At 60.8% G+C, this 24,758-nt stretch overlaps 1 protein-coding gene across 1 annotated transcript in view; it reads left to right on the top strand.

The window, feature by feature from the left end:
• The first annotated feature begins 4,273 nt into the window (after positions 1-4,273).
• Positions 4,274-24,758, top strand: part of HMCN2 (hemicentin 2) — a 43,647-nt gene continuing 23,162 nt past the window's right edge. The window contains 25 exon segments of the mRNA XM_026049576.1: positions 4,274-4,520; positions 4,804-4,874; positions 5,627-5,785; positions 5,919-6,041; positions 7,073-7,244; positions 7,727-7,833; positions 8,015-8,135; positions 8,222-8,485; positions 8,669-8,813; positions 9,114-9,235; positions 9,371-9,637; positions 9,880-10,021; positions 10,739-10,866; positions 10,960-11,073; positions 11,171-11,320; positions 13,013-13,207; positions 13,307-13,402; positions 14,053-14,177; positions 14,419-14,563; positions 15,348-15,460; positions 15,697-15,856; positions 15,951-16,134; positions 18,051-18,178; positions 23,456-23,564; positions 23,955-24,124. Of these exon segments, the coding sequence (XP_025905361.1) occupies positions 4,274-4,520; positions 4,804-4,874; positions 5,627-5,785; positions 5,919-6,041; positions 7,073-7,244; positions 7,727-7,833; positions 8,015-8,135; positions 8,222-8,485; positions 8,669-8,813; positions 9,114-9,235; positions 9,371-9,637; positions 9,880-10,021; positions 10,739-10,866; positions 10,960-11,073; positions 11,171-11,320; positions 13,013-13,207; positions 13,307-13,402; positions 14,053-14,177; positions 14,419-14,563; positions 15,348-15,460; positions 15,697-15,856; positions 15,951-16,134; positions 18,051-18,178; positions 23,456-23,564; positions 23,955-24,124 (3,757 nt within the window).

Raw genomic sequence — 24,758 nt, 5'->3', positions numbered from 1 at the left:
CCCGAGCGCCTCCGTCCGCCGCTTGCCCGCCTCGCTCCGGCCTCCTCCACGCTGCGCCAGCCAGGGCAGCCCCGCGCGCTGCCCCGCGCCCGCCGCCGCCCCGCGCCCGCCTCCGCTTCTCCCGAGAAACCAGGAAGAGAAGGATGTGATCGGCCGCCAGCGCCCGGGACGCCAGCGCCGGGGAAAGGGGACCCCCGGCTCCCCGCCTCAACCCTGCTCCCCTTTCCTCCCTTTCCTGCGGATGCGGCGGCTCCTCCGTGTCCCTCTCCTGGGAAGATGGAGCCCGAAGGTACCGGGGCGCCTGGGCCCCAGCGGCCATTGGGAACAAAGTCCTCGCGTCACCTGCGATTGATGCCCTTGGCAACCCAGCCCAGGGCACTAGGGATATATATTATATTATTATTATTATTTCTTTTTTTGTGAGACAGTATTGTGCTTTTTTTTTTTTTTTTTTCTTTTTCCCCTCTGGTGGAAAACAAGTGAGGCTATTTTTTTTTAATATATATATATATATATATATATGCCTATCTTTACGATTGACATCTTTATTTATTGGTTGTAAATGTTGCTGCCGTGTGTAGTCCCTCGCGCGCGCCCCAGCCCCTCGGAGATGACGTGCCAGGGTGACGAGCGGGGCGCCGGGAGCCTGCAATAACTCCAAAGCCAAAAACCTGCCTCCCCGTCGCTTCCCGCCCTCCGTCCCGGCCTGGCTGACGTTGCAAGGCGGCTTTGCAGCTTTGCATCCTCTTCCCATTGCTGCGTTTGTGCCCGGCTCGGCTGAGCATCGCCCGGCTCCGAGCGGCTCCGTGCCCGCCTTGCGGTGAGCGGCTCGTGCAGGCCCCGCGTGCAGGACTTGCAGATTTGCATCTCGCTCCCCTTTTCTTACTGCATGGGAAGCATTAACGGAGCCGAGCGTTGGGTTTTGCTGTCGATTGACTCACGTTTCTCTTTGCAAGTTTGTTCCTGTCCCACAGCAGGGACGGGGCAGCGAATCCCACGGAGGTGCCCGGCCTCCTTCGCTCTGCCTGTCACCCCTTTGGTGCCACCGTTAAGCCCGTGTGTTTGGTGGCATCTGCAGGGGCGGACAAGCAGGGAGCCGCTCGCGGCTCCGTCCTGGCCACGCGGTGCCGAGGCCGCGATCCCGGCGACTCCCCGTCTCAAAGCACCCTTGCCGCCTCCAATGCCGCCAGGGCCCAAGGCGGCGGACGGATGTTGAGGATGCTCCTGACGGCATCCCCAAAATGCCGGAGCAGGGACAGTGCCCGGGGGTCTGATCCCTCTGCCCCAGGGAGGCTGGTGGCTCCCGGGTCCCTGGAAGCCGGTGGAGGCCGCAGGGATGGAACCTCCCCAGGACTCGGACGAGACACTGGGATACGGATGTTCTCCCAGTCCCACGGAGAACTGGGATCCTTCTGCTGTTCGCTGACTGCTCTCCCATCCCCGGCGCTTGGATCCGTGTTTGCCGATGCCCGCACGAATTCTCCTCTCCCCGTCGCAGAGGGGACCGACCGCCGTCCTCGTGCAATATTGGAGGCAGCTGGTGCCGGCCCTGCGGGTGTCCCCAAGGGAAGGGCGCGCTGGGCACCCGGAGCGGTGCCAGCATCCGTGGGGATGTCCCCCCCGGGGCCTGGGGATCCACGTCCGTGATCCATACGAGGCTTCCCCTCTCAGGAGCTGAGCGGGATGCGCTGCAGGTGCACAAAAGGAGCAGCGCTCGGCCCCGAAACGGCCTCGCGGGCTGCAGGGCTTCATCCGAAGGCCTCGAACACGGCGCCGCCGGGAGCGATTCCGCCTCGGCCGCAGCCCCTGCTCCTGGAAGGCGCCTCCCCGCTCCCGCTGCTGGAAACGCCTTTTCCTCCACGCTGCGTGGTATGGGCAGATCTTTGCAGTGCCTCAAACGTCTCCGCCTCGCCCGCCAGCCCGGTCCCCTCCTGGTGCCAATCGACGTTTCCAATGAATGTGACGATGCTGGAACCGGCTCTGCTGAGAAACAAGGAGCTGCGGCCTCCGAGCCGTCCCCGGGCAAGCGCCGGGCTCCTCGGCTCCGCCGCTTCCCTCTGCAAGGCTTTTCAGTCTGCGCTAGCTTGGCGCCTCCCAGGACCCGCGGCGCTTCCCTGTAAATATTCCAGCTCGGAAAGAGACCGGCCGCTTCGCCGCAGAGCTGGTCCCGACGGGCCCGGCCGCCCTGCTCTGCTCCCGGGCCGCAAGGCTTAGGGATGTAGCAGTTCCTTGACCCGACGTCTTGGTTGTCCCTCACACCTTCAAAAATATTTGCACATTAAAATGAAAAAAAAAGCAAATAATGGTTTTTTTTCTCTTTTTTAATTTTTTTTTTCCTGTATTGAGAAGCTCTTGGTGGGTTATTGAAGGGTGGGTTTGGTGGGTTCTGGGGTGGAGGGTGCTCATGTGGGTGGTGGGTGGCACTGGTAGTGGTGCCCCGTCCCCCTCCTTGCCCCAGCTCTTCGCATGCCCAGCACCTCCATCCATGTGGGCAACGGAGTCCCCAGCTCCTTGCAACCCCCCGGCCTTGCGGATCCCTCCGTCCCTGTGGAGCGCGGGGGAGTGAGGATGGGGAATCCCGCTGGGACACGCGCACCGCGACCGCTCCGTTTGCCCGTGGCGAGGGCGGCCTGCAGGGCACCGGGAGCAGCGCAGGGCTCGCAGCGCCTGCGGTTACGGGGCCGGATCCATTTCCATCCTCTTCCGGAATCCAATCGGTACATCGGACACAAACGGCCCGCGAGACCCGCTGCCCTGTGGCTGCCCCACGCGACACGGGGCGGCGGGGCTGCGCGGCGCCCCCAGCCTCCGTCCGCCTCCTGCCCTGGTCCCCGTTAGGAGGCAGCCCCGGCTCCTGCTCTCCGTGTTCCCGAGCGCGGGGCCGGAGATGGCGCCAGCAGCCCCCACTGCAGCTGAGGGGTCCCCCTGGCACCGCGCTTTGTGATGAGCGGTCAGTTCTCAGCTGCCACTGGGAGCTCCACTGCACCATAACACTGCTCCTGCTGCCCCTCTTTACCAATATGCAGGGTTTTTTCCTATCTTTCCCAGGCCTGGGCACATGCTCTTGGTGCACAAGGGCCCCCGGGGACGCTGCCCATTTTCCCCTCCCAACACTGTGTTTCCCAGCCCATAATTGAGGCCCCTGGCAGCCCCCTCCCCTCCCCGGGCTGGGGGATGTAGCCGGGGTGAGCGAGGGGCCGGGGGCTCCCTGCGCCACCAGCACAGCTGCCTCTGCTCACACTGCTAACGAGGGTAACGAGGGCCACTAATTAATATCAGGAGCCCGGAGGAGAGGCACCAGTGGGTTGAACAATGTGGCTGTGTTTGCAGGGGAAGGTTCAGGCAGAGGTGCTGTGGCGGCGGGGCTCAGCACGTCTGTCTGTCTGTCTGTCTGTCTGTCTGTCTGTCCGTCTGTCTGTCCGTCCGTCTGTCCCCACGCTGGGCTTGCAGGGATGCAGATGGGGCTGCAAAACATGGGGTTTGCAGGAGGTTCCCCAAGGATGTGGCTGCAGCCCCTGGGCAGTGAGGGGTTAAAAACCCAACTGGCCCCAGTGCTCTGGGGCTCCTGGGTGCTGGTTTGGGCAGGGGCAGGGGCAGGGGCAGGGGCAGGGGCAGGGGCAGGGGCAGCTGAGGTTTCCTGGTGCTGGGATGGAGCCAGGGCAGCAGCTGCAGCCGAGCACGCAGCAAGGGTGCCGTGAGCCTGTGGTGACTCTGCTCCATCATCCCTGCGGATGAGGAAGCACCAGGCGGAGCGGGTGGATGTGCTCAGCTCTGGCATTTAAGGGGAGCCAGGAAAGCTCAGACCTGGGCTCAGCTCAGAGCCGGCGCAGCCGCGGGCACCTGGCCAGCGCACAGCCTTTCCTGCTCCGCATTCTTTGCGCTGTCCCCAAATTTGCCATCGTGTCACCACGTCCTGGGGCGCCTCGCTGAGCCCTGGCACCCCTGGCCTCGCTGCCGAGAGGCCGGGCCGTGTCCCCGCGAGGGCCGTGTCCCCGCGGGGTCCCCGTGCGCGGCGCGGGGGCTGCTCCGCTCGCAGCTGCGGCGCTGCTGGCGCCGCTCCCCGCTCAGCTGCGAGCCCCGCGCCTCCCGCACGGGAACAACGGGAACGGGGCCGGCCCGGGCCGCGCGCCAGGCAATGACCGGGGCTCTCGGCCCCCCCTCCCCGCCGCCCATCCCGCGCCTCCCGCCCACCTCCCCGCCAGCCCTTGTGCTCCCGGTGCCCACGCTCGGGATCCTCGCTCCGGCATCGCTCCCCGCACGCGTCCCCGGCCCCATGGGGTCCCCCGGGGCGCTGCTCCGTGCCGGGACCCTGCCCGGGCTCTGGCTGCTCCTGGTGCCCGCTCTCGCGGCCCCCGTGGATGGCACAGCGGGGCTCACGCTGGCCTTCGTGTTCGACGTCACGGGCTCCATGTACGACGACCTGGTGCAGGTGATGGACGGCGCCTCGCGCATCCTGCAGCAGACGCTCGGCGGCCCGCAGCCCATCCGCAACTACGCGCTGGTGCCTTTCCACGATCCAGGTGAGTCCCACCGCGCTGCGCCCGAGCCCCTCCGTCCACAATGTGCCCCACTGAGAGCCCCATGTGCTGCAGAGCCCTGGGGACCTGCAGCAGCCCCAGGAGCCTTCTTCGCCATCCCAGGCTATCCTTTGGGGTTATGTGCATGTCCATAAACCCCTGCACATCCCTAAAAGCCCAGGCTCAACTTTGAGCCTTGTTGGAGCCTCGGGAGCTGTGCCCAAGCCCCAGTCACTGTCCTGCGCGGAGGTGGCCGGGCTGACACGGCGGATCCCTCTGCTTGCAGACGTGGGCCCGGCCACCCTCACGGCGGATCCGCGGCACTTCCAGCGGCGCCTGCAGGAGCTCTACGTCCAGGTACGTCCTGGCCACTTGCGGGGCGTGTGGCCCTTTGCCGTGGGCGAAATCCCAGCCCTGGCGATTCCTGCATCCAGGGAAGCCGGGGAGGAGCCAGTCCCTTGAATCCCTGTTTAAAACCAGGTTTTGAGCGTGTCACTGCACGCTGCCCGCTCTTGGAGGATCCCTCCACGTCACATTTGTCTCCGTGCCTGCCCTGGCTCCAGGCGCTGTTAAATCCCCTGCCCTTTCTCCCCTCCCATGCGGCCGCATGGTAGCAGGTCGCGCTGGCGTGCCGGCTCCGAGGGCGGGAGGTGCAATGCCTCGGCTGGACGTCATTTCACAGCCCCTCGGAGTGTGAATCCCGCTGGAGACGGGAGCTGCTCCTCGCTGTCATTCCCCGCTCGCAGGACACCCGGGTTTCTGCCAGGTCACCCTGACTCTGATGGGCTGAGGCCACAAAATGTGCCCGCTGAAGCCGCTCGCGGGAACTCGCGGTGCCGCCAGTCCTTATGCTCCGTTTAATGCTCGGCTACGAGGGTGGGAGGTCTCTGCTGTTGTCCTGAGTGTCCCGGTGGCTTCTCACAGTGCCCTGGCCATGCTCAGAGTCCAGCAAAGCTCTGCAGCTGGACTCTCCATGCGCACGGATGTGGGAGCGGGTCCCTCTGGGATGCAGGAGTGGGCATGGGAAGAGAAGGGCAGAAGGTCCTGGGGACGCCGTTGGTGTTGTGCCCTGCCTGGCTCGTGTCTCCATCAAGCACTGTGCGCTGCAGGGTGGAGGGGACTGCCCGGAGATGAGCGTCGGGGCCATCAAGCTGGCCGTGGAGCTCTCGCACCCCGGCTCCTTCATCTACGTCTTCTCGGACGCCCGGGCCAAGGACTACGAGCAGCAGGAGGAGCTGCTGCAGCTTCTGCAGCGCAAGCAGTCCCAGGTACATCCCATGGAGAAGCACCTTGTGGCTGCTGCTGCAAGGGCCACCCTGATCCCAGGGACCGTGGGTGCTCCCTGGGCCGGATGGGTCTCCCCGACAGCGTGTGACACGGCGGGAGCTGCTGCTCTGGCAGGTGGTGTTCGTGCTGACCGGGGACTGCGGGGACCGGAGCCACCCCGGCTACCGCGTCTACGAGCGCGTCGCGGCCATCAGCTCCGGGCAGATCTTCCACCTGGACAAGCAGCAGGTGAAGGAGGTGAGTGGGGCCGACTGGGGGAGCAGGGATGGGGGGACCTGGCTGCCCTGGTGTCTCCCTTGGGCTGATGGAGAGGGAGAGCGGCCCGGCAGTGTGCACGAGGATGGGAAAGGGCACAGGGCAGCTCCGACATGGGACTGTGCACCTCGCATGCAGGCCAGGAGCACCAGCCGTGCAGGATCATTTGAGCTTATGCTGTTTCTAACATCCTCGAGCGCTACATGGTCTCCAGTTTTGGAGGCAGAATATCTGAGGAACTTGTAGTCTGACCCAGCTCCCAGCTTGGCTGCTCTGTGTCCTTCGGGGGCTGATTCTCATGTTGGTGGGACCTCCAGGTCACTTCAGGAGCCTGTAAATTGAAACCAACCCTGATCTGAAACTAAAGCAGGGGCTGGGGAAGACTAAGTGTGGGGAAAGGAGCTTCCCTGTCCTTGAAAATCTCCCCGGTGCTTGCGAAGTGCCTGTGAGCTCGGGGAGGAGCAGAGGGCTCCTCTCCTCGTTACGGAGCAGTCGCTCGGGGCCGGTTCCCAGCGCGCACCGCCGGCCTCCCGCCCCTTCCCAGCCTCCGGCGGCTCCGTGTTTTAGTGCTTTGTATTCCCGGAGCGAGCTGGAGGGTAATAACGTACCAGAGCCGCTGAGCGGGAGCCATCTGGCAATCACAATTACACCAAATTACCCGATTGCTTTTGCATGGGAAGCGCGTGTGTCTGTCTGCGCTTGCAGCGCAGCAGGCTGGTCCCTGCTGTCATCTCCTGCCCTTCTGCTCCTGCTCCACCTTTGTGCTGGTGCCTCTGCAGTGCACTGGGGCTGGAATCGCTTGGCCCAGCCAAGGGGTTGGCTCCTGTGCCCCACCAAGGGGCTGATTTTGCTGAATTGGAGCCCGCTGCAGAGGCCGGTGGGACCTGTCGATTTGTTGCACGGTTGAGTTGCAACAGCCCCGAGATCCTGCTCCTGGGCAGCACAACCCGAAACCATCTCTGCAAATCGTAGTACCTGGGGCTCCCGGGTTAATCCCCTCTGTGTGTCCCCAGGTGCTCATGTGGGTGGAAAAGGCCATCCAGGCCTCCAAGGTTCACCTGCTGTCCACCGACCACGAGGCTGGTGGGGAGCACACGTGGTCTGTGCCCTTGGACTCCAGCCTGAAGGAGGTGACCATCTCCCTGAGCGGCCCTGCTCCGGAGATAGAGGTCCGAGATCCTGCAGGTAGGGGCAAGGAAAGGGGAGGAGGCAGCAGGGATGATGCTTTGTCCTCTGGGGAGTGGGAAATGCTTCCTATGAACCATAGAATTGTTATGATTGGAAAAGACCTTCGAGATCATCAAGTCCAACTGTTAACCTGTCACCACCATGCCTGCTAAACTGTGTCCTTAAGTGCCTCATCTGCACGTTTCTTGAATACTGCCAAGGGCAGGGACTCCATCGCTTCCTTGGGCTGTCTGTTCCAACGCTGGAAAGAGCTCAGAGGACCCCAAAGACAAGTGGCAACTGTCAAACTCTGGGCTGAAAACTTCAGTAATGAGGAAGGACCTGGATTTAGGATGTTTCCTCTGCTGTCTCTACATCTGTGCTTTGCACTGCTGAGAGCTGCAGGCAAAAGCCCCAATGGCAAGAGGCTCCAGATGACAGATGGGACCTGGGTAAGGGCTCTAGGTTGCCCACCGCAGAGGGTTTGCTTTCCATTGTAGGAAAGGTTCTTGAGGAAGGCCGAGACCTGAAGGAACTCCTCAGCATCCCAAACTCAGCCAAGGTGCTGGCCGTGGAGCCCCATGCGCCAGGGACATGGACCATCAAGGTAGGCTGGTCCTGGCCCCGGCGTATTTGTCCCTTTCTGTCTGGGATAAGCAATGAGGAGGAGAAGACACCATGAAGAGACTCAATGCCACCTTCCCCTCACTGTCCTCCCGTCTCTGGGGTGTGGAGCGGGTGGTTTTGCCTCTTCCCCCCTCTCTGGTCGTGTCCTGCTTCACTGGCAGACCCAGAGCAGCGGCCGCCATTCGGTGAGGGTCACTGGTGTCAGCAACGTCAACTTCCACGCCAGCTTCTCCACCCAACCTGACTTTGACCCCAGCCTGCCCAGTGAGCGGCCGGTGCAGGGTAAGGCTGGTGTCTCCCAGGTGCGTGGACCGCGTCCGTGTGTCTTGTGGCCGAGTTTGTGGCCGGCTTTCCCTCCCTGTTTCCAGGCTTTCCCATCTCCGTGGGGGTGAATAGCACCGGCCTGAAGCCACCAGGACACTTGCAGGAGATCGAGCTGGTCAACAGCTCTGGCCACCCGCTCCTCTGGATGCCCGTGCGGCCGCTCTCCAACAGCTCCTCCGGGCAGCTCTGGGTGGGCTCGGGGCTCCAGGCACCCCCGGGGGATTTCCTGCTGAAGGTGAAGGGTGAAGACGCCCAGGGCTACCCCCTGCACCGCCTCTCCGGGGTCACCTACACTAGCGTGGTCCCTGGTGAGTGGTCAGCGCTCGCCCTGCTTTTGCTCCTGCTCCCCAAAGGCTGTTGAGGTGCAGGCAGGGGTTGGAGAGAAGGCAGATCCCTTCCAGCACCATCCCAACCCATTGGATACTGTTATCTGGCCTCCTGGAACAACCCTTGATGAGCTCCCGAGGGTTTATGTGTGCAACCACTTCCAGGTCTACCCAAGGTGAACATCTCCAGCAAAATCCAGGCTTACCACCGCGAGCCTCAGCTGATCTCCTGCTCCGCACAGAGCGAGATCCCTTTTCGCTTGCAGCTCAGCCGTGGCGGGAAGAAGCTCGGTGAAGGTCAGCTCTTCAGGTTGGTCTGGTTTGGCCCCGTTGGCTCCATGGTTGATGCGTGTGAGGTGCAACCTCAGAGCTGTGCTAGCCGGCAGCACCGTTATATGCTGCGTATGTGCTTGAAAGCTGTGACATTTTGGAGGAAAATGATGATGGATTTGCTTGCATAACGCTGCTGGTGAGGGAATGCCCATCTGCCTGGCTAGATTTTGGGTTTGTGTTAAATCCTAGGGGTTGAAACTGGAGTTGGTGGCACGGCAACCCTGGCTCTGGTGACTGCAGGCATGGGGATGACCCTCAGGTCTCTCTTTCCTTGCAGAGGTTCAGGGAACAGCAGCTGGCTCATCCCTGCAGCTTCCAAGAGCGATGAAGGGTTTTATGAGTGCACAGCCACCAGCAAGGTTGGAGCAACACGGGCTCGCACCTTCGTCTCCGTTGCAGGTCGGTGCTTCTTCCATCTGACACCCAGTGGAATCTGGCGAACACTTGGTGCTTTGGAGGTCTCAGGGTCTGGATTCAGGGATGGGCTCATCGTAGGTCCATGATATTCTTCCCTTTGGCTCGTTGCTTTTGCAGAGCCGCCGCCGCGTCTCGTAGCCCCTGCAAACATCACGGCTCTCCCTGGCCAGGACGTAGTCATGTCCTGCGCTGTTGTGGGCCACACGCCGTACAACCTGACGTGGAGCTGGAACGGGGAGGACGCGGAGGGAGGCAGGACGAGGCTGCTGCAGAACCGCTCGCTGGAGATCCGCGGCGTGCAGCCCGGGGACGGGGGCCAGTACGACTGCGTGGCGCGCAACGCTCACGGCGCCGCCCGCGGCTCCGTGTGGCTCTTCGTCCAGGGTAGGCTCGTGGGGCCCTGCTCGGGGCCACGGCTCAGCTCTCCTTGTCGGCAGCGAGGTTGTGGGGTGGGTGGTGTGGTGTGTCTGGGGTTTAGTCCTGTGGGGAGCTGCACCCCGAGCCCTCTCGGGAGCCCTGGGGACCCGGTTTCACCCTGCTCTGGTTCGGGTCCGTGCTCACGGGAAGGGAGAGGGAGCTGGGCGGGTTGCACCCTGGACTGAGCCCGTCCGCCTCTCCCCGTGCAGAGGCGCCGTGGGTGAAGGTGGCCTCGAGCCCCCAGCAGTTCTCCAAGGGCCAGGAGCTGAGGCTGGACTGCACAACGGGGGGGCACCCGCTGCCGCAGACGGCCTGGAGGCGCTGGGGCAGGACCCTGGAGCAGCACCAGAGGTAGGCACAGAGCCCGGGATCCAGCGCCTGCAGCCTCCCAAGGAGCGTCGTGAGGCCTGGTTATGGATGGGGGATGCAGGTGGTGATGGAGGCGAGCGCATGGACAGGGAGCTCTCGATGGGAATGTTTGACCCTGTCATCTTTGTCCTCTAACCTCTTTGGAGGGATGCACGGTTTGGTGGGGAGGGGTTGCTGTGACTCCGGGCTGTGTTGGGATATTCCCAACCCCTGTGCCTGAGGTGGTCCTCATGCTACCAGTCCTAACTTCATATGTTTAATTTTAAGTAATCCTTCCTTACCTATGTCCCTGCTAAGGGTCCCCTATGTCCTTAATGTCCCCGCTAAGGGTGTCTTGCAGTGGCCAGAACCTCGTATAAGCTCAGTGTGGACTTGAGCCTCAAAATGCTCTTTGTCCTTGGCTAAACTTTTGGCTTCCTGCCTCCCTGCTCTGCACGAGACTATAAATGCTTGAGTGGCCTTCGGGGAGAGCTTTTTTTGCCCCGCTTTGGATATGGAAAACACCAAATCCTCAGTGCTTTCCCCCTAGCTTAAAGCAATCTTCCCTCCTGCAGCAGCCGACACGCTTGGATTTCAGCACAAAATTAGATCTGCTAAATTCCCAGAGAACTCCTTGCGCACGGCAGAGAGCTTCAAGCCTGCTGGCTTGTTTCATCGGCTCCGTTTCCACAGGGCTGTTTCCTCCCTCTCTCCACCCAGGGTTTTCGTGGATGCACAGGGCACCCTGCACATCACGGCCGCAGTCCCGGGGGACGCGGGCAACTACAGCTGCCGTGCCAGCAGCCCGCTGGGCTGGGATGAGCGAGCAGTGACCCTGGAGTACATCGGTACCGTTACCCTCCCGTTGCTGGCCGAGGGGCCCGTTCCCTCCTGGGTGGCACTATCCCAACGCTCCCTCTCCTGTCCCGCCGTGGGCGCAGAGCCTCCTGCGGTGCTGGCCGTGACGCCCGCCGTGCACGCTCGGCTTGGGGAAGACGCGCTCCTGGAGTGCTGGGTGTCGGGGGTCCCCGCGCCCCGGATCGTCTGGCACAAAGGTGACGCCGGGCAGGGGGGGTCGCTGCCCCCAGAGGACTCCTGGCCGTGCCCGTGCGCGGGATCCGATGCTCACGGCGGGCATCTCCCCCCGGGCAGGCGGGCAGGAGGTGGCGGCGTCGCCGGGCGGCGCGCGGCACGGCGCCCTGCGGCTGCAGGCCGTGCGCCAGGAGGACGCGGGCGAGTACGAGTGCGAGGCGCTCAGCGAGGCCGGCGCCGCGTCCCGCCGCGTGCTGCTGCGTGTGGGCTGTAAGTGTCCGCCCGTGCCGGCGGGGCCGGGCGCCCTGCGCCGCGCTGGGCTCCCGCTTTGGGCCACCACTCCGAGGGTGTTGGGGTGGGTTTCCTCGGTGCACGTGGGCCATGGGTGGGCGCAGAAGATGGGGAGCCCTGGGTGGGATTGGGGGCTTTGCCAGCTCTCACCAAGGAGCAGAAGGGCAACCTGGGACCCAGATACCCCTTTATTTTGAGGAAGTGTTGGCGGGATGGAAGCAGGAGGGCTGCACTGCTGCTCCCTTCCACGCCTGCTGCAGGATGCCCCGGTGCAGGAGATGCAACCCACCTGCTCCAGGGTGCTGAGACTTGGGGCTGTCCCCCTTCCCCTTAGGGGCCAGGAGGGTGATGCCGGGTGGCTGGTAACTTCCCCTTCCTACTCGTATCCTGGCATGTCTCCCTGTCCGGGAAGCCCCAGCCCCATCCGCTGCAGCTGAGGCCACCCCGGCGTCCGCGTGGCCAGCGGGCTGCCGTCCAGCCCCTCCCTGGCTCCGGGGACACTTGCCTCCTCTCCGCTGCCGACCGGAGCCGCTGGGACACCCCGCGACCGTGAGAGCGTCCCCTGAGCCCATTACAGCACAGCAAAGGCGTTTGGCATGGCCAGCCCGGTGCAGTCCTGCTTGCTGCATGTGCAGGCTGCCCTGGGATTGCACAGGCACGAGGGGCAAGATTCCTGCCTATCCGGGCACTGGAAGGTCTGGTCTCTTGCAATCTGGAGCGGGATGAGTTGCTGGGGTCGTCCGAGCTCTGTGGCCGGATGAAAAGGAGGAGCCAAGTGTGTCAGAAGGCTGGAGCGGGAGCAAAGGCACGGATCTGGCTGCGGGTGGGAGAGAGCAGCCGGCCAAGGAGTCCATTAGCAGTGCAAACATCTCCTCTGCTGCACTGGTGGGCTCCTCCTGCGTGCTGGGAGCGTGGGGTGGCTTCCCATGTGCTGATGGGGCCGGTGGCGATGCCCCGTGCATGGGTTTGCTGCAAGCCCAGGTGCTGCCCGGCTGAACGGGGGCAGGATAAAGGTGTCCCCTGGGTCTGAGCTCTGCTGGAGTGGGTGCTTCCCCATGGGGGATGTCCTTGCTGCCTCCTGCTTGGCACTGCCTGCTGTCCGAGCCCTGCAGCCAGGCACGTTTCTGCAGGAGGGCTGCAGCTGCTTACCTGCTGCCGCTTTATTTCATCGGAAAAATGGCAATTTGATCAGTGAGCGCCTGGGCGCGAGCAGACAGGGCTCGCCTGGGAGCATCCAAGAGTGTCCTGACTCTGGTGAATCCCATGCCCGGGAGGAGACCCTGCCATATCCTTGTTGCAGATACCTCCACTCCATGGTCCTTCCGCTTAAAGCTGCCTAAAGGTCTTGCCTTGGAAACGAAAACTTGCAAAAGGAGCTGTGTGCTGGTAAAGTGCAGCTCCCCTGAGCCCTTCTTTTCCTCAGCTTCATCCTCTTCCAGGTCCCAGGGCTGTGCATTAGAGCTGAAATCATCTTGGCATAAGCACGCGGCTCCTGCTGAACCTTTCATTTCCAGAAGCTCTGGATATTACCATCTCATTACTTGCAGCTTGCTGGCCTCCGGCAGCTGCCACTGGGTCTCGTGAAGTCCTAGCCCCTGGTGCCACCTTCAAGAAGTGGAAGGGGACTTAGACCTGCCTGACGCTCTGTTCTGCTGCTACTCTCCCCTTTAGCTGCCCCTCGGTTTGCCGAGGACCTGGAGGAGGTGTCAGTTGAGATAGGGGAGCGTGTGAGCCTGCCATGCCGCGCCGAGGGCTCCCCGCCACCACGGGTCACCTGGTCCCGGCAGGATGGGAAGCCTCTGCGGGGCCAGCACGGGCTGCTAGATGTTTCCAGCCAGCTGGAGGCCAACGAGCTCTTCATTGATAGTAGGATAGTCCTGTGACTTGGGCTCTTGGGTTCTGCCAGGCTCTGGCTGGACCTAATTGCCTCCTACGGCCTGGCTGAGACGTCTCCCTCTGCTCCAGGAGCCTCGCTGGATGACCAAGCCATCTATGTCTGTGAAGCCCAGAATGAGTTTGGGAAGATCCAAGCAGAGGTCAAGCTGGCCATCACTGGACACGGTTTGCTTTTATGTGACTTTATCGATGTGTTGATCGCAGGGAGGCTCGTGGCCTCGTGGAGGCCAATGAGAGCCGTGCTGGCAGCTTTGGGGACATCAGAACTGCGTTGTCTTTTCCTCTTCTGAGCTGGTTGCGGGAATTCTCACGCTGTCCAGTGCAGACTTCTTCCTCCTTTTTGGGTCCAAACACAGCCCCTTCAGTCTTTGGCCTGAATACGCTGATGTGTGCCTGAGCACAAGTCATAGGCAGATATCCCCAAACTCTGGAGGAGGCTGAATTTCCCTGTGGGCTTGTGCTGATCCAAGACCTGGACCTTGAAAGAGGGGCAACCCAGAGGCTCAGGATCACTCAACGCAGTGGCTAGTTCCCTGTGGGCTCTCGGCCAGCTCCCCGTGGCAATGGGGAAAGCAAGGGCTCCTGGTGGCCCTGGGAAGGCAAGGAGCCCTCCCTCTCTTCCCTGTGCTGCTCCGGGCGGGAGAGGCGGCAGGTCCTGACAAGGTCTGTGCCGCTCTCCCTCCAGAGCCTGCTGGCTGCTCGGGTTTCCATGGAGGTTGCCATGGACGTTAACTCGCAGCGCTGGGGAGCAGGAGGTCTGCTTGCCAATCTAACAGCAATTCACGTGGTTTGCGTCTTCCCTCTCTCTCCAGCAGCCCCAGCAATAGCTCAGGGAGCACCGGTGATCCGCGCGCTCAGAGGCCAGCCCGTCTCGCTGCCCTGCGTGGTCCTGGCTGGGAATCCATTCCCAGCACGGCACTGGCTGAAGCAGGGACGCACGGTGAGGGTCTGCGGCTCGGTGCCACCGGCTCCTGCAGCCGTGTTCCTACCAAACACACCGCCCTCCTCCTGCACGAGGCACCAGGGCTCAAAGCTCCGCCTGGAAGATGCTGCAGGAGCGTTTGGGTCCTGGTCTGTGGGTGTTCCCACTGTTACTCAGGGTCCAGTTTCCAGATACATGCCCAAGATGGAGCAACAAGGTGATATTTGATGCCTTCAGGCCGGTCTCTGTTTTCACATAGGTGTCCCCCGGCGGACGTTATTCTCTCCGTGCTGATGGGAGCCTCCATGTGGAGCAGGTGTCCCAGGAGGATGCAGGGAACTTTTCCTGTGTGGTCTCCAATGCTGTGGGCTCGCACAGGCAGGACGTGGCACTGGTTGTCCATGGTGAGTGGCAGCATGCGGGGTGCTCCTGGTGCCTGTGGGTGCTCCACTTTGAACACAGCAAGGAGGATGGTGATGGATGCCACCAGCTCACCCCTTCTGTCAGGTCCCTGCAGCCTAAGCAGGATACGACTGCAGCTTTTGGACCAAATGAGGCTTTTCCAGCGATCCGGAAGAGCAATTCCAATACATCAGAGCAGGAATACCCTTGAGCATCGGGCTCTAGATAGGCAATAGTCCTCAAGACAGCGTGGTGGGACTACAAAGCAGGCTCAGAGCACATCTGCTGTCTGGCAAACTCGCAGCAGCAAACTAGCCAGGACACGTGAAATCTGATTCTGGACACATGAAATTCAGTTGCTTGCTGCCTGCCAAGCTGCTGACCTTGGGCCCGGACCCACAGGGCAGCATGTCCAGGCTTGTAGGGAGCCTGGGAAGAGCAGCGAGGCCTGTGGGATGAACACCAGGCGTGCTGCATGGGGATGCTTGGGTTTTCGGGGGTGATATTGCTCCCCTTTCAGCAGGATCATCCCGAAAAGCTGAGCCCTGCTGGAAATGTGGGAGCAAACACCTCGGGGAGGCAGGAGAAATAGCACACAGCCGAGAAAGCGCCTGGAGAGCGAAGGCGGTGGGCTGCTCCTGCCGTGTAGCTGGGGGAGATGGGCCCGGGGGGCAGTTCTCTGCAGAGCCTGCTTGCAGACTCGCTTTTCCCTTAGGAAGCGCAGCAGCGCTGGGCTCTTTGGCGGATGCGAGGACGTCTGTGAGGATATTTGCTTTTTCTCCGCAGTTCCTCCCAGCATTGAGCTGGGCCCTGCCCTCGTCACCGCGACCGAGGGCTCAGCTGTCACCCTGCGGTGCGATGCCACCGGCGTGCCACCCCCGGCTGTCACCTGGGCAAAGGTAGGCGCCTTCCCGCCCTTCCCGTGGGATGCAGGCGGCAGGGCTGGTTGCTGCCTCACCGCTGGCTCCGTGGGATGCAGCGTGCCGGCCAAGCAAGCTGTTGGGAAGTGGCGCTGCGGGAGCCGCCCGGGGAGCCGTGAGGCTCATCCGACCTACCCGAGCAAGGCTCCGGTGCTTGGGAAGCTCAGCTCGCAGGGGGATTTTTGTTTCTTTTCTCCCTCCCGTTCCCCCCGCAGGGCACAGAGCCCATCTCGCAGAGCCACCGCTACCTCCTCGGCAGCAACGGGACCCTCCTGATCCCCTCGGCCTCCGCCGGCGACGCTGGGACCTACTTTTGTATGGCTGCCAGCGCCGCAGGCTCGTCCAGCCGGGAGCTGCAGCTCTCCATCAGCAGTGAGTGCTTAGATGGATGGGCTTGCAGGACACGAAGGCAGTGGCAAAGGCCCAACCGCTCTTGCTCACAGCTTGTGGCACCATTCGCATGCTATGTCTCTGTCCCACCATCTAGCAAAACCCAGGATCAGCGTGAACGGATCGCGTGAGTCGTCAGGCCCCGTGATGATCCAGGCTCTTGTTGGGCAGGAAACCATCCTGCCCTGTGAAGTTCATGGCACCCCCACTCCCTTGGTGGCGTGGACCAAGGAGTCCCGGCCAGTGCCCCTTGCCACCGCGAGGTGAGGAGAGCTGCTGCCTTGAGGGCTTCTTGGCATGCGTATGGTCCTGCAGGGTGCCGGGTTTGTGAACACCAGGACAGCTTTGTGCCTAGCAGGGTCACGCCAACAGGAGAACTTCTCTGATGTCCTGCACTTCAGCAGGGTCCAGAGCAGACTTGTAGCAGGGCGAGGGTTGGAGAGCCCTCCACTTGATCTCAACCCTGTGCCCATCGGAGGTGTCACACTCCCCTGCATAGAGTAGGTCTCCTTCAACTACCCATGAGGCAGATCATGCGTGTCTTTGCATCTTCTATCTGCTTCCCAGCTAACGGTTGCTCCTGGCTGGGAAAGCTGCTTTCCAAACATTTCCTTGCTCCCACCTGACCTCACACTGGGTCCTGCTCCCAGTTCTGCAGCTGGCTTGAATTTGTCCGCTGGACCAAAGCGAAGCGCTGGCTCTTAGCTCCGTGGCCGGAGCCCCGCTCTGTGAAGTCTCACCTCCAGCAGACAGCTCTTTGCTGACGTTTGCCGTGGAGAATCTTCCCGTCGGCACGTTGCTTCTCCCTGCGGGGAAGGGGCGGCACTGTGTGCGTGCAGGACAAGACGTTGCGGGCTGCAGATGTGCTGGGGAGCGGGCAGCCTGAGAGGTGGGGAGGGTTGGGTGGCCAGGAAGGAACCGTCTGACCCGAGTCCTCTATATCCCGTCCCCATGGGAGCTCCCAGGAGCAAGTGGAGAGCTAGTTGTACAGGGACAGTTCAGGGCAGGTGTCTAGTGTCTGCCTTTGTGTTTAATTTGTTTTCAGTTGGGTTGCTGAGGCACGTCCCACCAGTGCAGTCAGAGTCCTCACTGCAGCAGAGCAAGGCCTTCAAGGGGAGAGCTCCTAGGAGCACAGTGGAGATGCATTGCCCCTATAGAGCCACAGCTTCTCCCACTGGTCCGTGTTTGTGTGTGGAAGGGTCTCTTGAGACCTCCTGGGCTAAAGGGATTGCTTTGCTCCCTGCTTGGTAGCCCTTGGTGTTTCTCAGCTTTTCCCAGATTCTTTTGTTGGTGGTTTTGACACTGATGTCAGCAATGGACAATCATTTAAAAGCCACTTGATGTGAGAAGACAGGCTTGAGAGTGGTTGAATACACACTTATGGAGTGTGTCTTGCTCTGTGGCCAAACAGATGGAGTTTAACCTTTGGAGATGGGACCTGTTATACCAGCACCTTGCTGGAGGGGCAGTGCCTCATGGTATCTCATCATGGGTACCTGGTCTTGGTGATCATCTCTTATTTCTGCACATAGAGGTTGCTGTGGCTTGAGGAAGCGTGAAAGCTTCTTGTCTTCCCCCTCCTTTTTGAGGGACTCTGTTGCCTCGTTGTTCTTGTTTATCCAGTTTCCTGCCCTGCCCCCAGTTCCTTTGTGCTCCTTTCCCAGCTCCGCTAGGTTCAGCCTCCTGTCTTCATCTGCCTAAGTGATTTATGGGAGAGCGCAGTTGAGGACTCTATGGACGTGGGCTGAGATGAGGTTATGTCTGTAGAGCCCAGATGATGCTGGGTCAGCACCGGTGGCGAGAGCATGGTCAGCTCCAGCTGCAGGACCTGAGTTCCCCCGTTAGGAATGATCTCCCAGCCCATGATGGGGATTGTCTCCTGCTGCTGCCTTGTGCTATGCTCGTGCAGAGACCGAGCAAAGGGATTTTGCAACCCTGTGCAGCTCAGCAGGCCTCCTACTAGAGAAGGCATGTGGGCAATCTTGCTGTCAAGAAGCATATCGTTTTCTTGTGGTTGCCAGTGCGAGTTGTGGGGTTTGGGTGTGACAAACTACACTTGGACTTATCCTCTCCTGCTCAGGGAAAAGCTGAATGGAGTTTTGGAGACCTAGGTGAAGAAGACGTGCCAATCCTTCCGCAGCAAGGTGAAATGCCTGTTGTCTGTGCCTTCTCCATGTAGGTACAGCATCCTTCCTTCGGGATCGCTCCTGCTGGCTGAGCCCAGGGTGACAGACAGTGGCCTTTACATCTGCACGGCCACGAATGCTGCAGGGAACGACTCACTCAGCTACAGCCTGGAGGTCCAAGGTGCGTGTGTCCAAGGAGAACTTGGAGGCTCTCCTTGCAGAGGCCAAACCAGATGGGGTTGCATCCCCATCTGAGCTAAGCTCGCTGGGTCCTTCTGATGATGGGTGGCCAGATAGGCTTGTGCTTGACATTGCAGAGGTCCCTGTCATTACACTGGTCACTCCATCACGTTCTCTTGTGTTGTGACTGGCTTGTGGGCTAGCATGCTGTTAGGACTGGAAAAACTTCCAAGTCTGCCCAAAATGAACCTGTGGATGTTTTTCGCATTTCTATGCTGTCTCTCTTTCACTGTTGATCCAGAAGAGGACTCTTCACATCCTTCCACCGTTGAGGGAACGTGCTGGCCTTGGTGTCACTTGGGGGAGTCTCAGATGGGGACATGACTCTGCTTCTTTTCTCAAAGCAGCGTTCCCCTCCTTTCTTTCTATTCCAGTCCCTCCACAAATCCACCCTATGCCCAAGGTCCTGCGGATTCTGGTGGGTCTTCCTCTGGAGCTGCCATGCATGGCTCATGGGGACCCTGTCCCCAACCTCAGCTGGTACAAGGATGGCCGCCCCTTGAACGTGGGCCAGGGGGGCTTCCTGGAGGGGCCTGATGGGACAATCAGCATCAAGAACGTGCAGGTCTCCAACTCGGGACAATACCGCTGCGTTGCCAACAGCAGTGCGGGGCAAGATGCAGCAGAGCTGGCTGTGGAAGTGTTGGGTGAGTGTTGGGCATCATGTTGGGCATCGTGCTGCCCTGGGAAGACCTCTCTTGAGACTGAGGTCCTGGCACACAGCCCCACTAGGTGAGAAGCGGTTGGTGGGTGAAGAGGACTAGGTACAGGCCAGTGAGACCCCCCCGATCCCTCACTGGGGTCACTTCTCCCTGCAGAGGTCCCCTACATGGAGGACGGCACGCAGGTCCTGCTGGAGAGGGTGATCCATGAGAATGTCACCATGCTGTGTCCTGCCAAAGGTAAGAGCCCCGGTGCTGGGGGGTTGCTCATCCCACCTCATCCCATCCTCAACTCTGTGTACGTGGGAAATACTTACCCCAGTCTGGCTGCTCTCCTTCTGCCCCTGCCCTCCATCAGGACGGTGTTAATGGGGAGCCAACACTCTCTCCTGGACTGTCCCCATGCTCATACACTTCTTGCTGGATATTTTTTTTTTTCTTTTCACATAGAAGTGCCACAAAGAGTGCTCTGTGGGTGGGTTCACGGTGGTTTATGCAGCGGTGGCTCCTTTCCCTGCAGTGCCTGGGCTGCGGGCACTGCTGGCTGCAGCGCTGCACAAGGAGCACCATCGTGTGGCCGCGCCGCGTTGTACAGGGGACACTGGACGTGTGGATGAGGCTTGTGGGCAGCTGGTGAAGATATAGGGAGAGCGCTTATGTGGGAAGGGCTGGGCTGGGTCTTTATAGGTGAAAAAGAGGCATGCTCTTGACCATGGAGTCTCCAAGGAGCAGATGAATATCATGCCAGTTATAGTCAAGGAGGCAGCATGTGGATGAGACCTCAGGCTCTGAGTGTTCCTAGTGCTAACATGGGTTTTTGCAGGCATCCTCTCTCCCAGCACGTTGCTGAGCCGTTCAGCATGGACAGCAGACGCCATGCCTATAGCTGTGCAGAGCCGGGGTGCTCATGTGGGTCCCTGCTGCCTTGCACCCATGCAGGGACCCCCGCACCGTCCATCGTCTGGTTGAAGGATGCAGTGGAGGTGCTGAACGTCGTGCCGGGCGCTGACGTGCTGGATGGGGGCTCGCTCTTGATACGAGCTGTGCAGCCTGGGGACAGCGGGGATTATACCTGCCTGGCGACCAACGAGGTGGGCTCCGTGAGCCGCACTACCCAGCTGCTGGTCTATGGTACGTGGGGCTGGGTGCAGGAGACTTCTTGCATGAGACTTCCAAACGAGGCCAGGTCTAGGTTTTGCTCCATGCCCTCAATAGGGCAAGTGCTGTCTTTGCTGCATGGATGGTGAGAACTTCTGATGGTGCTGGGCAAAGTGGCTCTTCCCTGAGAGTGTGGGGAGCTGGGGACAGAGCAGTGAGGAAGACAAATGCTACCTCCAATTCCTACCAGTGCCACCACTCTTGCTTTCCCCCAGCCCCACCAGAGATGATGGGAAGTGGTCAGCAGGAGAACGTTTCTGCTGTGGCTGGCCAGCCCCTGATGCTGGATTGCAGTGTGTCCGGCACCCCTGTCCCCACCATCTCGTGGTACAAGGATGGGCAGCTGGTGAGTTGCTGGAATAGGGGTAGAGGCTCATGCATTTCTGGGTGGGGATTGCTGTCCTTGATGCCTCCCTTCTTCCCTCTCCTCTCTAGGTGAGCAAAGGCAAAGGTGTCCACTTCCTCCGGGGGGCCCAGGCCCTCCGTTTCCCCAAGGTGCGCAAGGAGGATGCGGGCTCCTATACCTGCAGAGCTGAGAACAAGGTCGGAGAGGCCCGGAGACTCTTCAGCGTGCTTGTTCTAGGTGAGTCAGATCCCCATCACCCTGTCTCTAGTGGGAGCACCTGTGGGATCAGGCTTGAGCTTCAAAGAGTGGAAGGACACATGGTGGAGCAGGCTGATGTATCTGGGTTGGCTGGTGGTCCCTTGGGCCATTTCCAGCATGTAAGTGGTCCCTTTGGAGTTTCTGCACCCTGTCACACTGGTCCCCAGTGTTGCAAGGCACTAGTTAAAGGGACCCTCTACATACTCAGCCCACAAACTGTCAGTGTCCTGTGCTCTCCATCAGTTCAACTACAGGTCTCTGGGTTTGAGAAGAGGTAGGAGGCCTTGAGTGGTTGCACTGAACCTACTATTGCCTCCAGTGCTCGTTCTGCTACAATAACAGCACAGAGAAGTGAGGCGGGCAAAACCTGAGCGTGTCCCATACCTTCTAGTCTTGGTGGCTTGCGGTGCTTTCCTCCTGCTCAGTCTCCTCTGCTCTTCATTCCTGCCCCCCAGTGCCTCCAACAGCGCCGGGGCCCGGGCGGCCTCACAACGTCTCCGTGCCGCTGGGCTCCGAGGCAGTGCTGGAATGCCGGACCTCGGGAGTGCCCCCGCCACAGGTGGAGTGGCTGAAGGACGGGCAGTAAGTGAGGTCCCCAAGGACTGCCCCAAGACCTTGCACCACTGCTGCACACCTTGGAGTCTCCATCCTTTGCTGCATGCTTGGTTCTGACTTCATTTTTGTGTCCTTCTCCCTCTTGAGGCCTCTCCCCACAGAGGACTCCCATGTCCAGCTCCTGGAGGAGGATCAGGTCTTGAGGATCGAGGACAGCCAGCCCAGCCACCAAGGGAGGTACCAGTGTTTAGCATTCAACCAGGCTGGCCAGCACAGCAAGGCTTTCCAACTGCTCGTACTCAGTAAGTCCCTGGCTGGCCTTACCCTGACAATCTCAGAATCACAGAATACTTAAGGTTGGAAGGGACCTCAGAGGCCACCTAGTCCAACCCCCCTGGTCACACAGGGTCACCAAGAGCACATGGCACAGGGCTGCATCCAAGCGGGTTCTAAAGATCTCCAAAGAAGGAGATCTAGGAGATCTTCCTCCTAGTCCAGCTCCTCAAACCTTTCACCTTTCCTCCTGACTCTGGGAAAGCCAGGGAGGCATTTTACCAATGTACCAAAATGGGATATTATCCCTATATTGGGAATGTCTGGGCTGGAGTGGCCAGCCCAGTGGTACAGGCAGGCAGGATACCTGTCTTTATGGGTGGATTTTGCCCCCGTATCCTGCACCAAATAACCTGGTGTGACAAAATCAATGCAGCTCTTGGACAGTAGACTTCAATGCATGGGTCATACAGGTGTCCTGAGCTAACTTGGAGGCTTTGGGGAGTAGCTAAATAGCCTGCAGCATCTCCCCGTGTCACATCTGCTCCGTTGGTGTGGCCAGCTCCCCCCTCCATCGTGGACTCCAGCGGGACGGCGGTGGTGACGGTGCTGCTGAACCGCTCCAGCGAGCTGCCCTGCGAGGCGCGGGGCTCCCCGGCACCCAGCATCGTGTGGCTCAAAGACAGGCGGCCCCTTATCTCCAGTGCCAAGACCACCTACGTGAGAGGGGGACACGTCCTACGGCTGAACGCGGCCCAGGTGACGGACGCGGGGCTGTACACGTGCCGGGCCACCAACCCTGTGGGCACGGTGGAGAGAGCTGTGAGGCTTGAGGTTTATGGTAAGTCTTGGTCTCCTCGCTTGACGCGCTTGCAAAGAGGAAGGCAGAGGAGCTGCCCTTCCTGGCCAGCTAGGACGCATCCGTGGCTCGTTGGCTGGCGCTTGGCTTTTCCAGCAAGGCCATTTCTCTGGTGGTTTCCCCTGCAGCAGCTTTGCGGGGGCTGCTGGCTGTGTTCAGCTGTGTCAGGACAGATGTAAATGTGTGTTTCTGTTTCTGGGATGCTCTGTGAAATGGCAAACGCACTGCATGATGTCACGTTTCTGGGAAATGAGCTGGCTTTTGGAGCTCGGTTCCTGGGGTGAACTCTCGGCCCGTGTCTGCTTGGGTTCACCTGTGGCTCCGGGTTTCTGCTGAGCCGGTTTGACTTCTCCTTGTGGGATGAGCTTGTGGGCTGCGCTCTGGTGTCCCCCATGAAGCCAGACCCAACTGGAGACACCATGTGGACCTCAGGCTCCCCAGGCTGCCTCCCTTCCCTTACCACAAGCTTCCGAACCAAAGCCACAGCCTCTGCATTGTGTGTTTTGCCCTTGTGTCCCCAGTGCCCCCGAATATCGACGGTGTGGCTGACGAGGACCACGCGGTGGTGGTGCTGGTGGGCCAGCCCTTGGAGCTCCAGTGCTTGGCCAGCGGCAACCCGCTTCCCGCCGTGCGGTGGCTCAAGGACGGGCTCCCGCTGCCCGGCGGCACCGGGACGCTGCTCCTGGCCGGCGGCCGGCTGCTGAGAGCGGGCGCCGTGTCCGAGAGCTCCGCGGGAATCTACACCTGCGTAGCCAGCAGCGCGGCCGGCGAGAGTGTGGTGCAGTACACGGTGGTGGTCCACGGTACAGTGGCCGGGCGCTTCCAGCTGCGGCTGGAGCAGGGAGCGCAGGGGCTCGGGGAGCATCCACATCTGCCCTTTAGCTGTGTGAGCTGGAGAGGGAGGGAAAGGGGCGAAGATGGTGGCCTAAAGCTTCAGCTTCTTTGGGAAAAGTCATATTCAGTCTCAACAGCTGCGGGTGGTACTGTACGCTCCCAATCCCCAGCAACTCCTGCTTTCCTGGAGCAGCATCTTCTCCCTTGCCATGTCTGAGGCTTTTTTGGTGGTCTTTAGCCTGTCGTCCTCTTCTTTCTTTCTTTTTGTCCCAGTTCCCCCCCAGGTGCTGATCAGCGATGGGGAAAGCCACGTGATGGTGACTGCCAACGACTCCCTGCAGATTCACTGCCACGCCACGGGCTTCCCTGCACCCCAGCTCCAGTGAGTACCATGGAGCAGCTGTGGTGCCTGCTCTAGCTCCTCGAGCTCCCTTTAGGAGCTACGCAAGCTCCTGGTGCTGCCCTACAGCTGGGTGTGTGAAAAATGCAGCATGACCAGGAAGGGGATCTTGATGAGTGATGGGGACCCCTGGCTTAGAGTGTCCCTTTGGGCACGAGCACAGAGCTTGTCCTTTGGGAAATATATCCCATTATTGTCTCCCCACCTGTCACGGGATGTATCTGGTAAAGAGAGGGAAGTATCCATGAGAAGCAGCTGGAGAAAAGCCTCTTGCCCTGACTTTGTACAGGGAAGAATCCAGCTGTGCTCCAGGTCCTTTGGGTAGAAACAGGCTGTGGGCTGAGCACCCGCTTCCTCCTCCCTTTGTTCCAGGTGGCTGAAGGACGGTCACCCGCTGGACGCGCTGGACGGGGCGGTGGTGTCTGCGGACGGCAGGACGCTGGTGATTCCCCGTGCAGGGCGCAGTGACGAAGGGCTCTACGTCTGCCAGGGCAGCAGCGAGGCCGGCGGAGCCCAGACGGAGGTGTGGGTGTTGGTGCAAGGTGAGCAGAGCATCTGCGGAGAGACCTGCTGCCCTTCCCACACCATGGACATGGCAGCTCCAAGGGGTGGATGGGGAGAAGGAACGGGAAGCACTCCCAGATATTTCCTCGTAGAAGATCTCTCTTCAGCCCCGTGTTGGTTCTTTTCCCCTCCCCTGGCTAGAGCGCCCATCCGTCAGCATTGTGGAGGGACAGGGCCTCAGCGTGGCCCTCCGGGAGCCCGTGACTCTTCGGTGCTTGGCCACTGGCACTCCACCTCCGCGGCTCAGCTGGTGGAAGGACGGGCTCCTCTTGCCGGCCACCGGTCACCTTTACCAGGTAGGGATGGGCGGCAAATACAGAAGCCCCAGTGCAGAGCTGGACACCGTGGGTTCCTCTGTGGCAGGTTCTGGTGGAGCTGGTGAAGCGGAGGAGGGAGCAAAGGTCCCCTCGCCCTGTTTTGTGCAGAGAGGGGATGGCTTGGACTTGTGTGCGACGGATGCTAACCGGGAATGTCCTCTTCTGTCTCTAGATCGAGAAGGCTGAATTGAAGGACGAAGGAGTCTATTCCTGTGTTGCAGTGAACTCTGTCGGGGAGGACAAGCAGGATGTGGTGCTGAAGGTCTTGGGTGAGAAACAGGGAACTGTGATGAGA

The sequence above is a fragment of the Nothoprocta perdicaria genome, unplaced genomic scaffold (genome assembly GCF_003342845.1).
Source record: "Nothoprocta perdicaria isolate Ctin4 unplaced genomic scaffold, notPer1 scaffold_6, whole genome shotgun sequence".
NCBI classification, from domain to species: Eukaryota; Metazoa; Chordata; class Aves; order Tinamiformes; family Tinamidae; genus Nothoprocta; species Nothoprocta perdicaria.
This window is presented reverse-complemented; position numbering and strand designations above follow the sequence as displayed.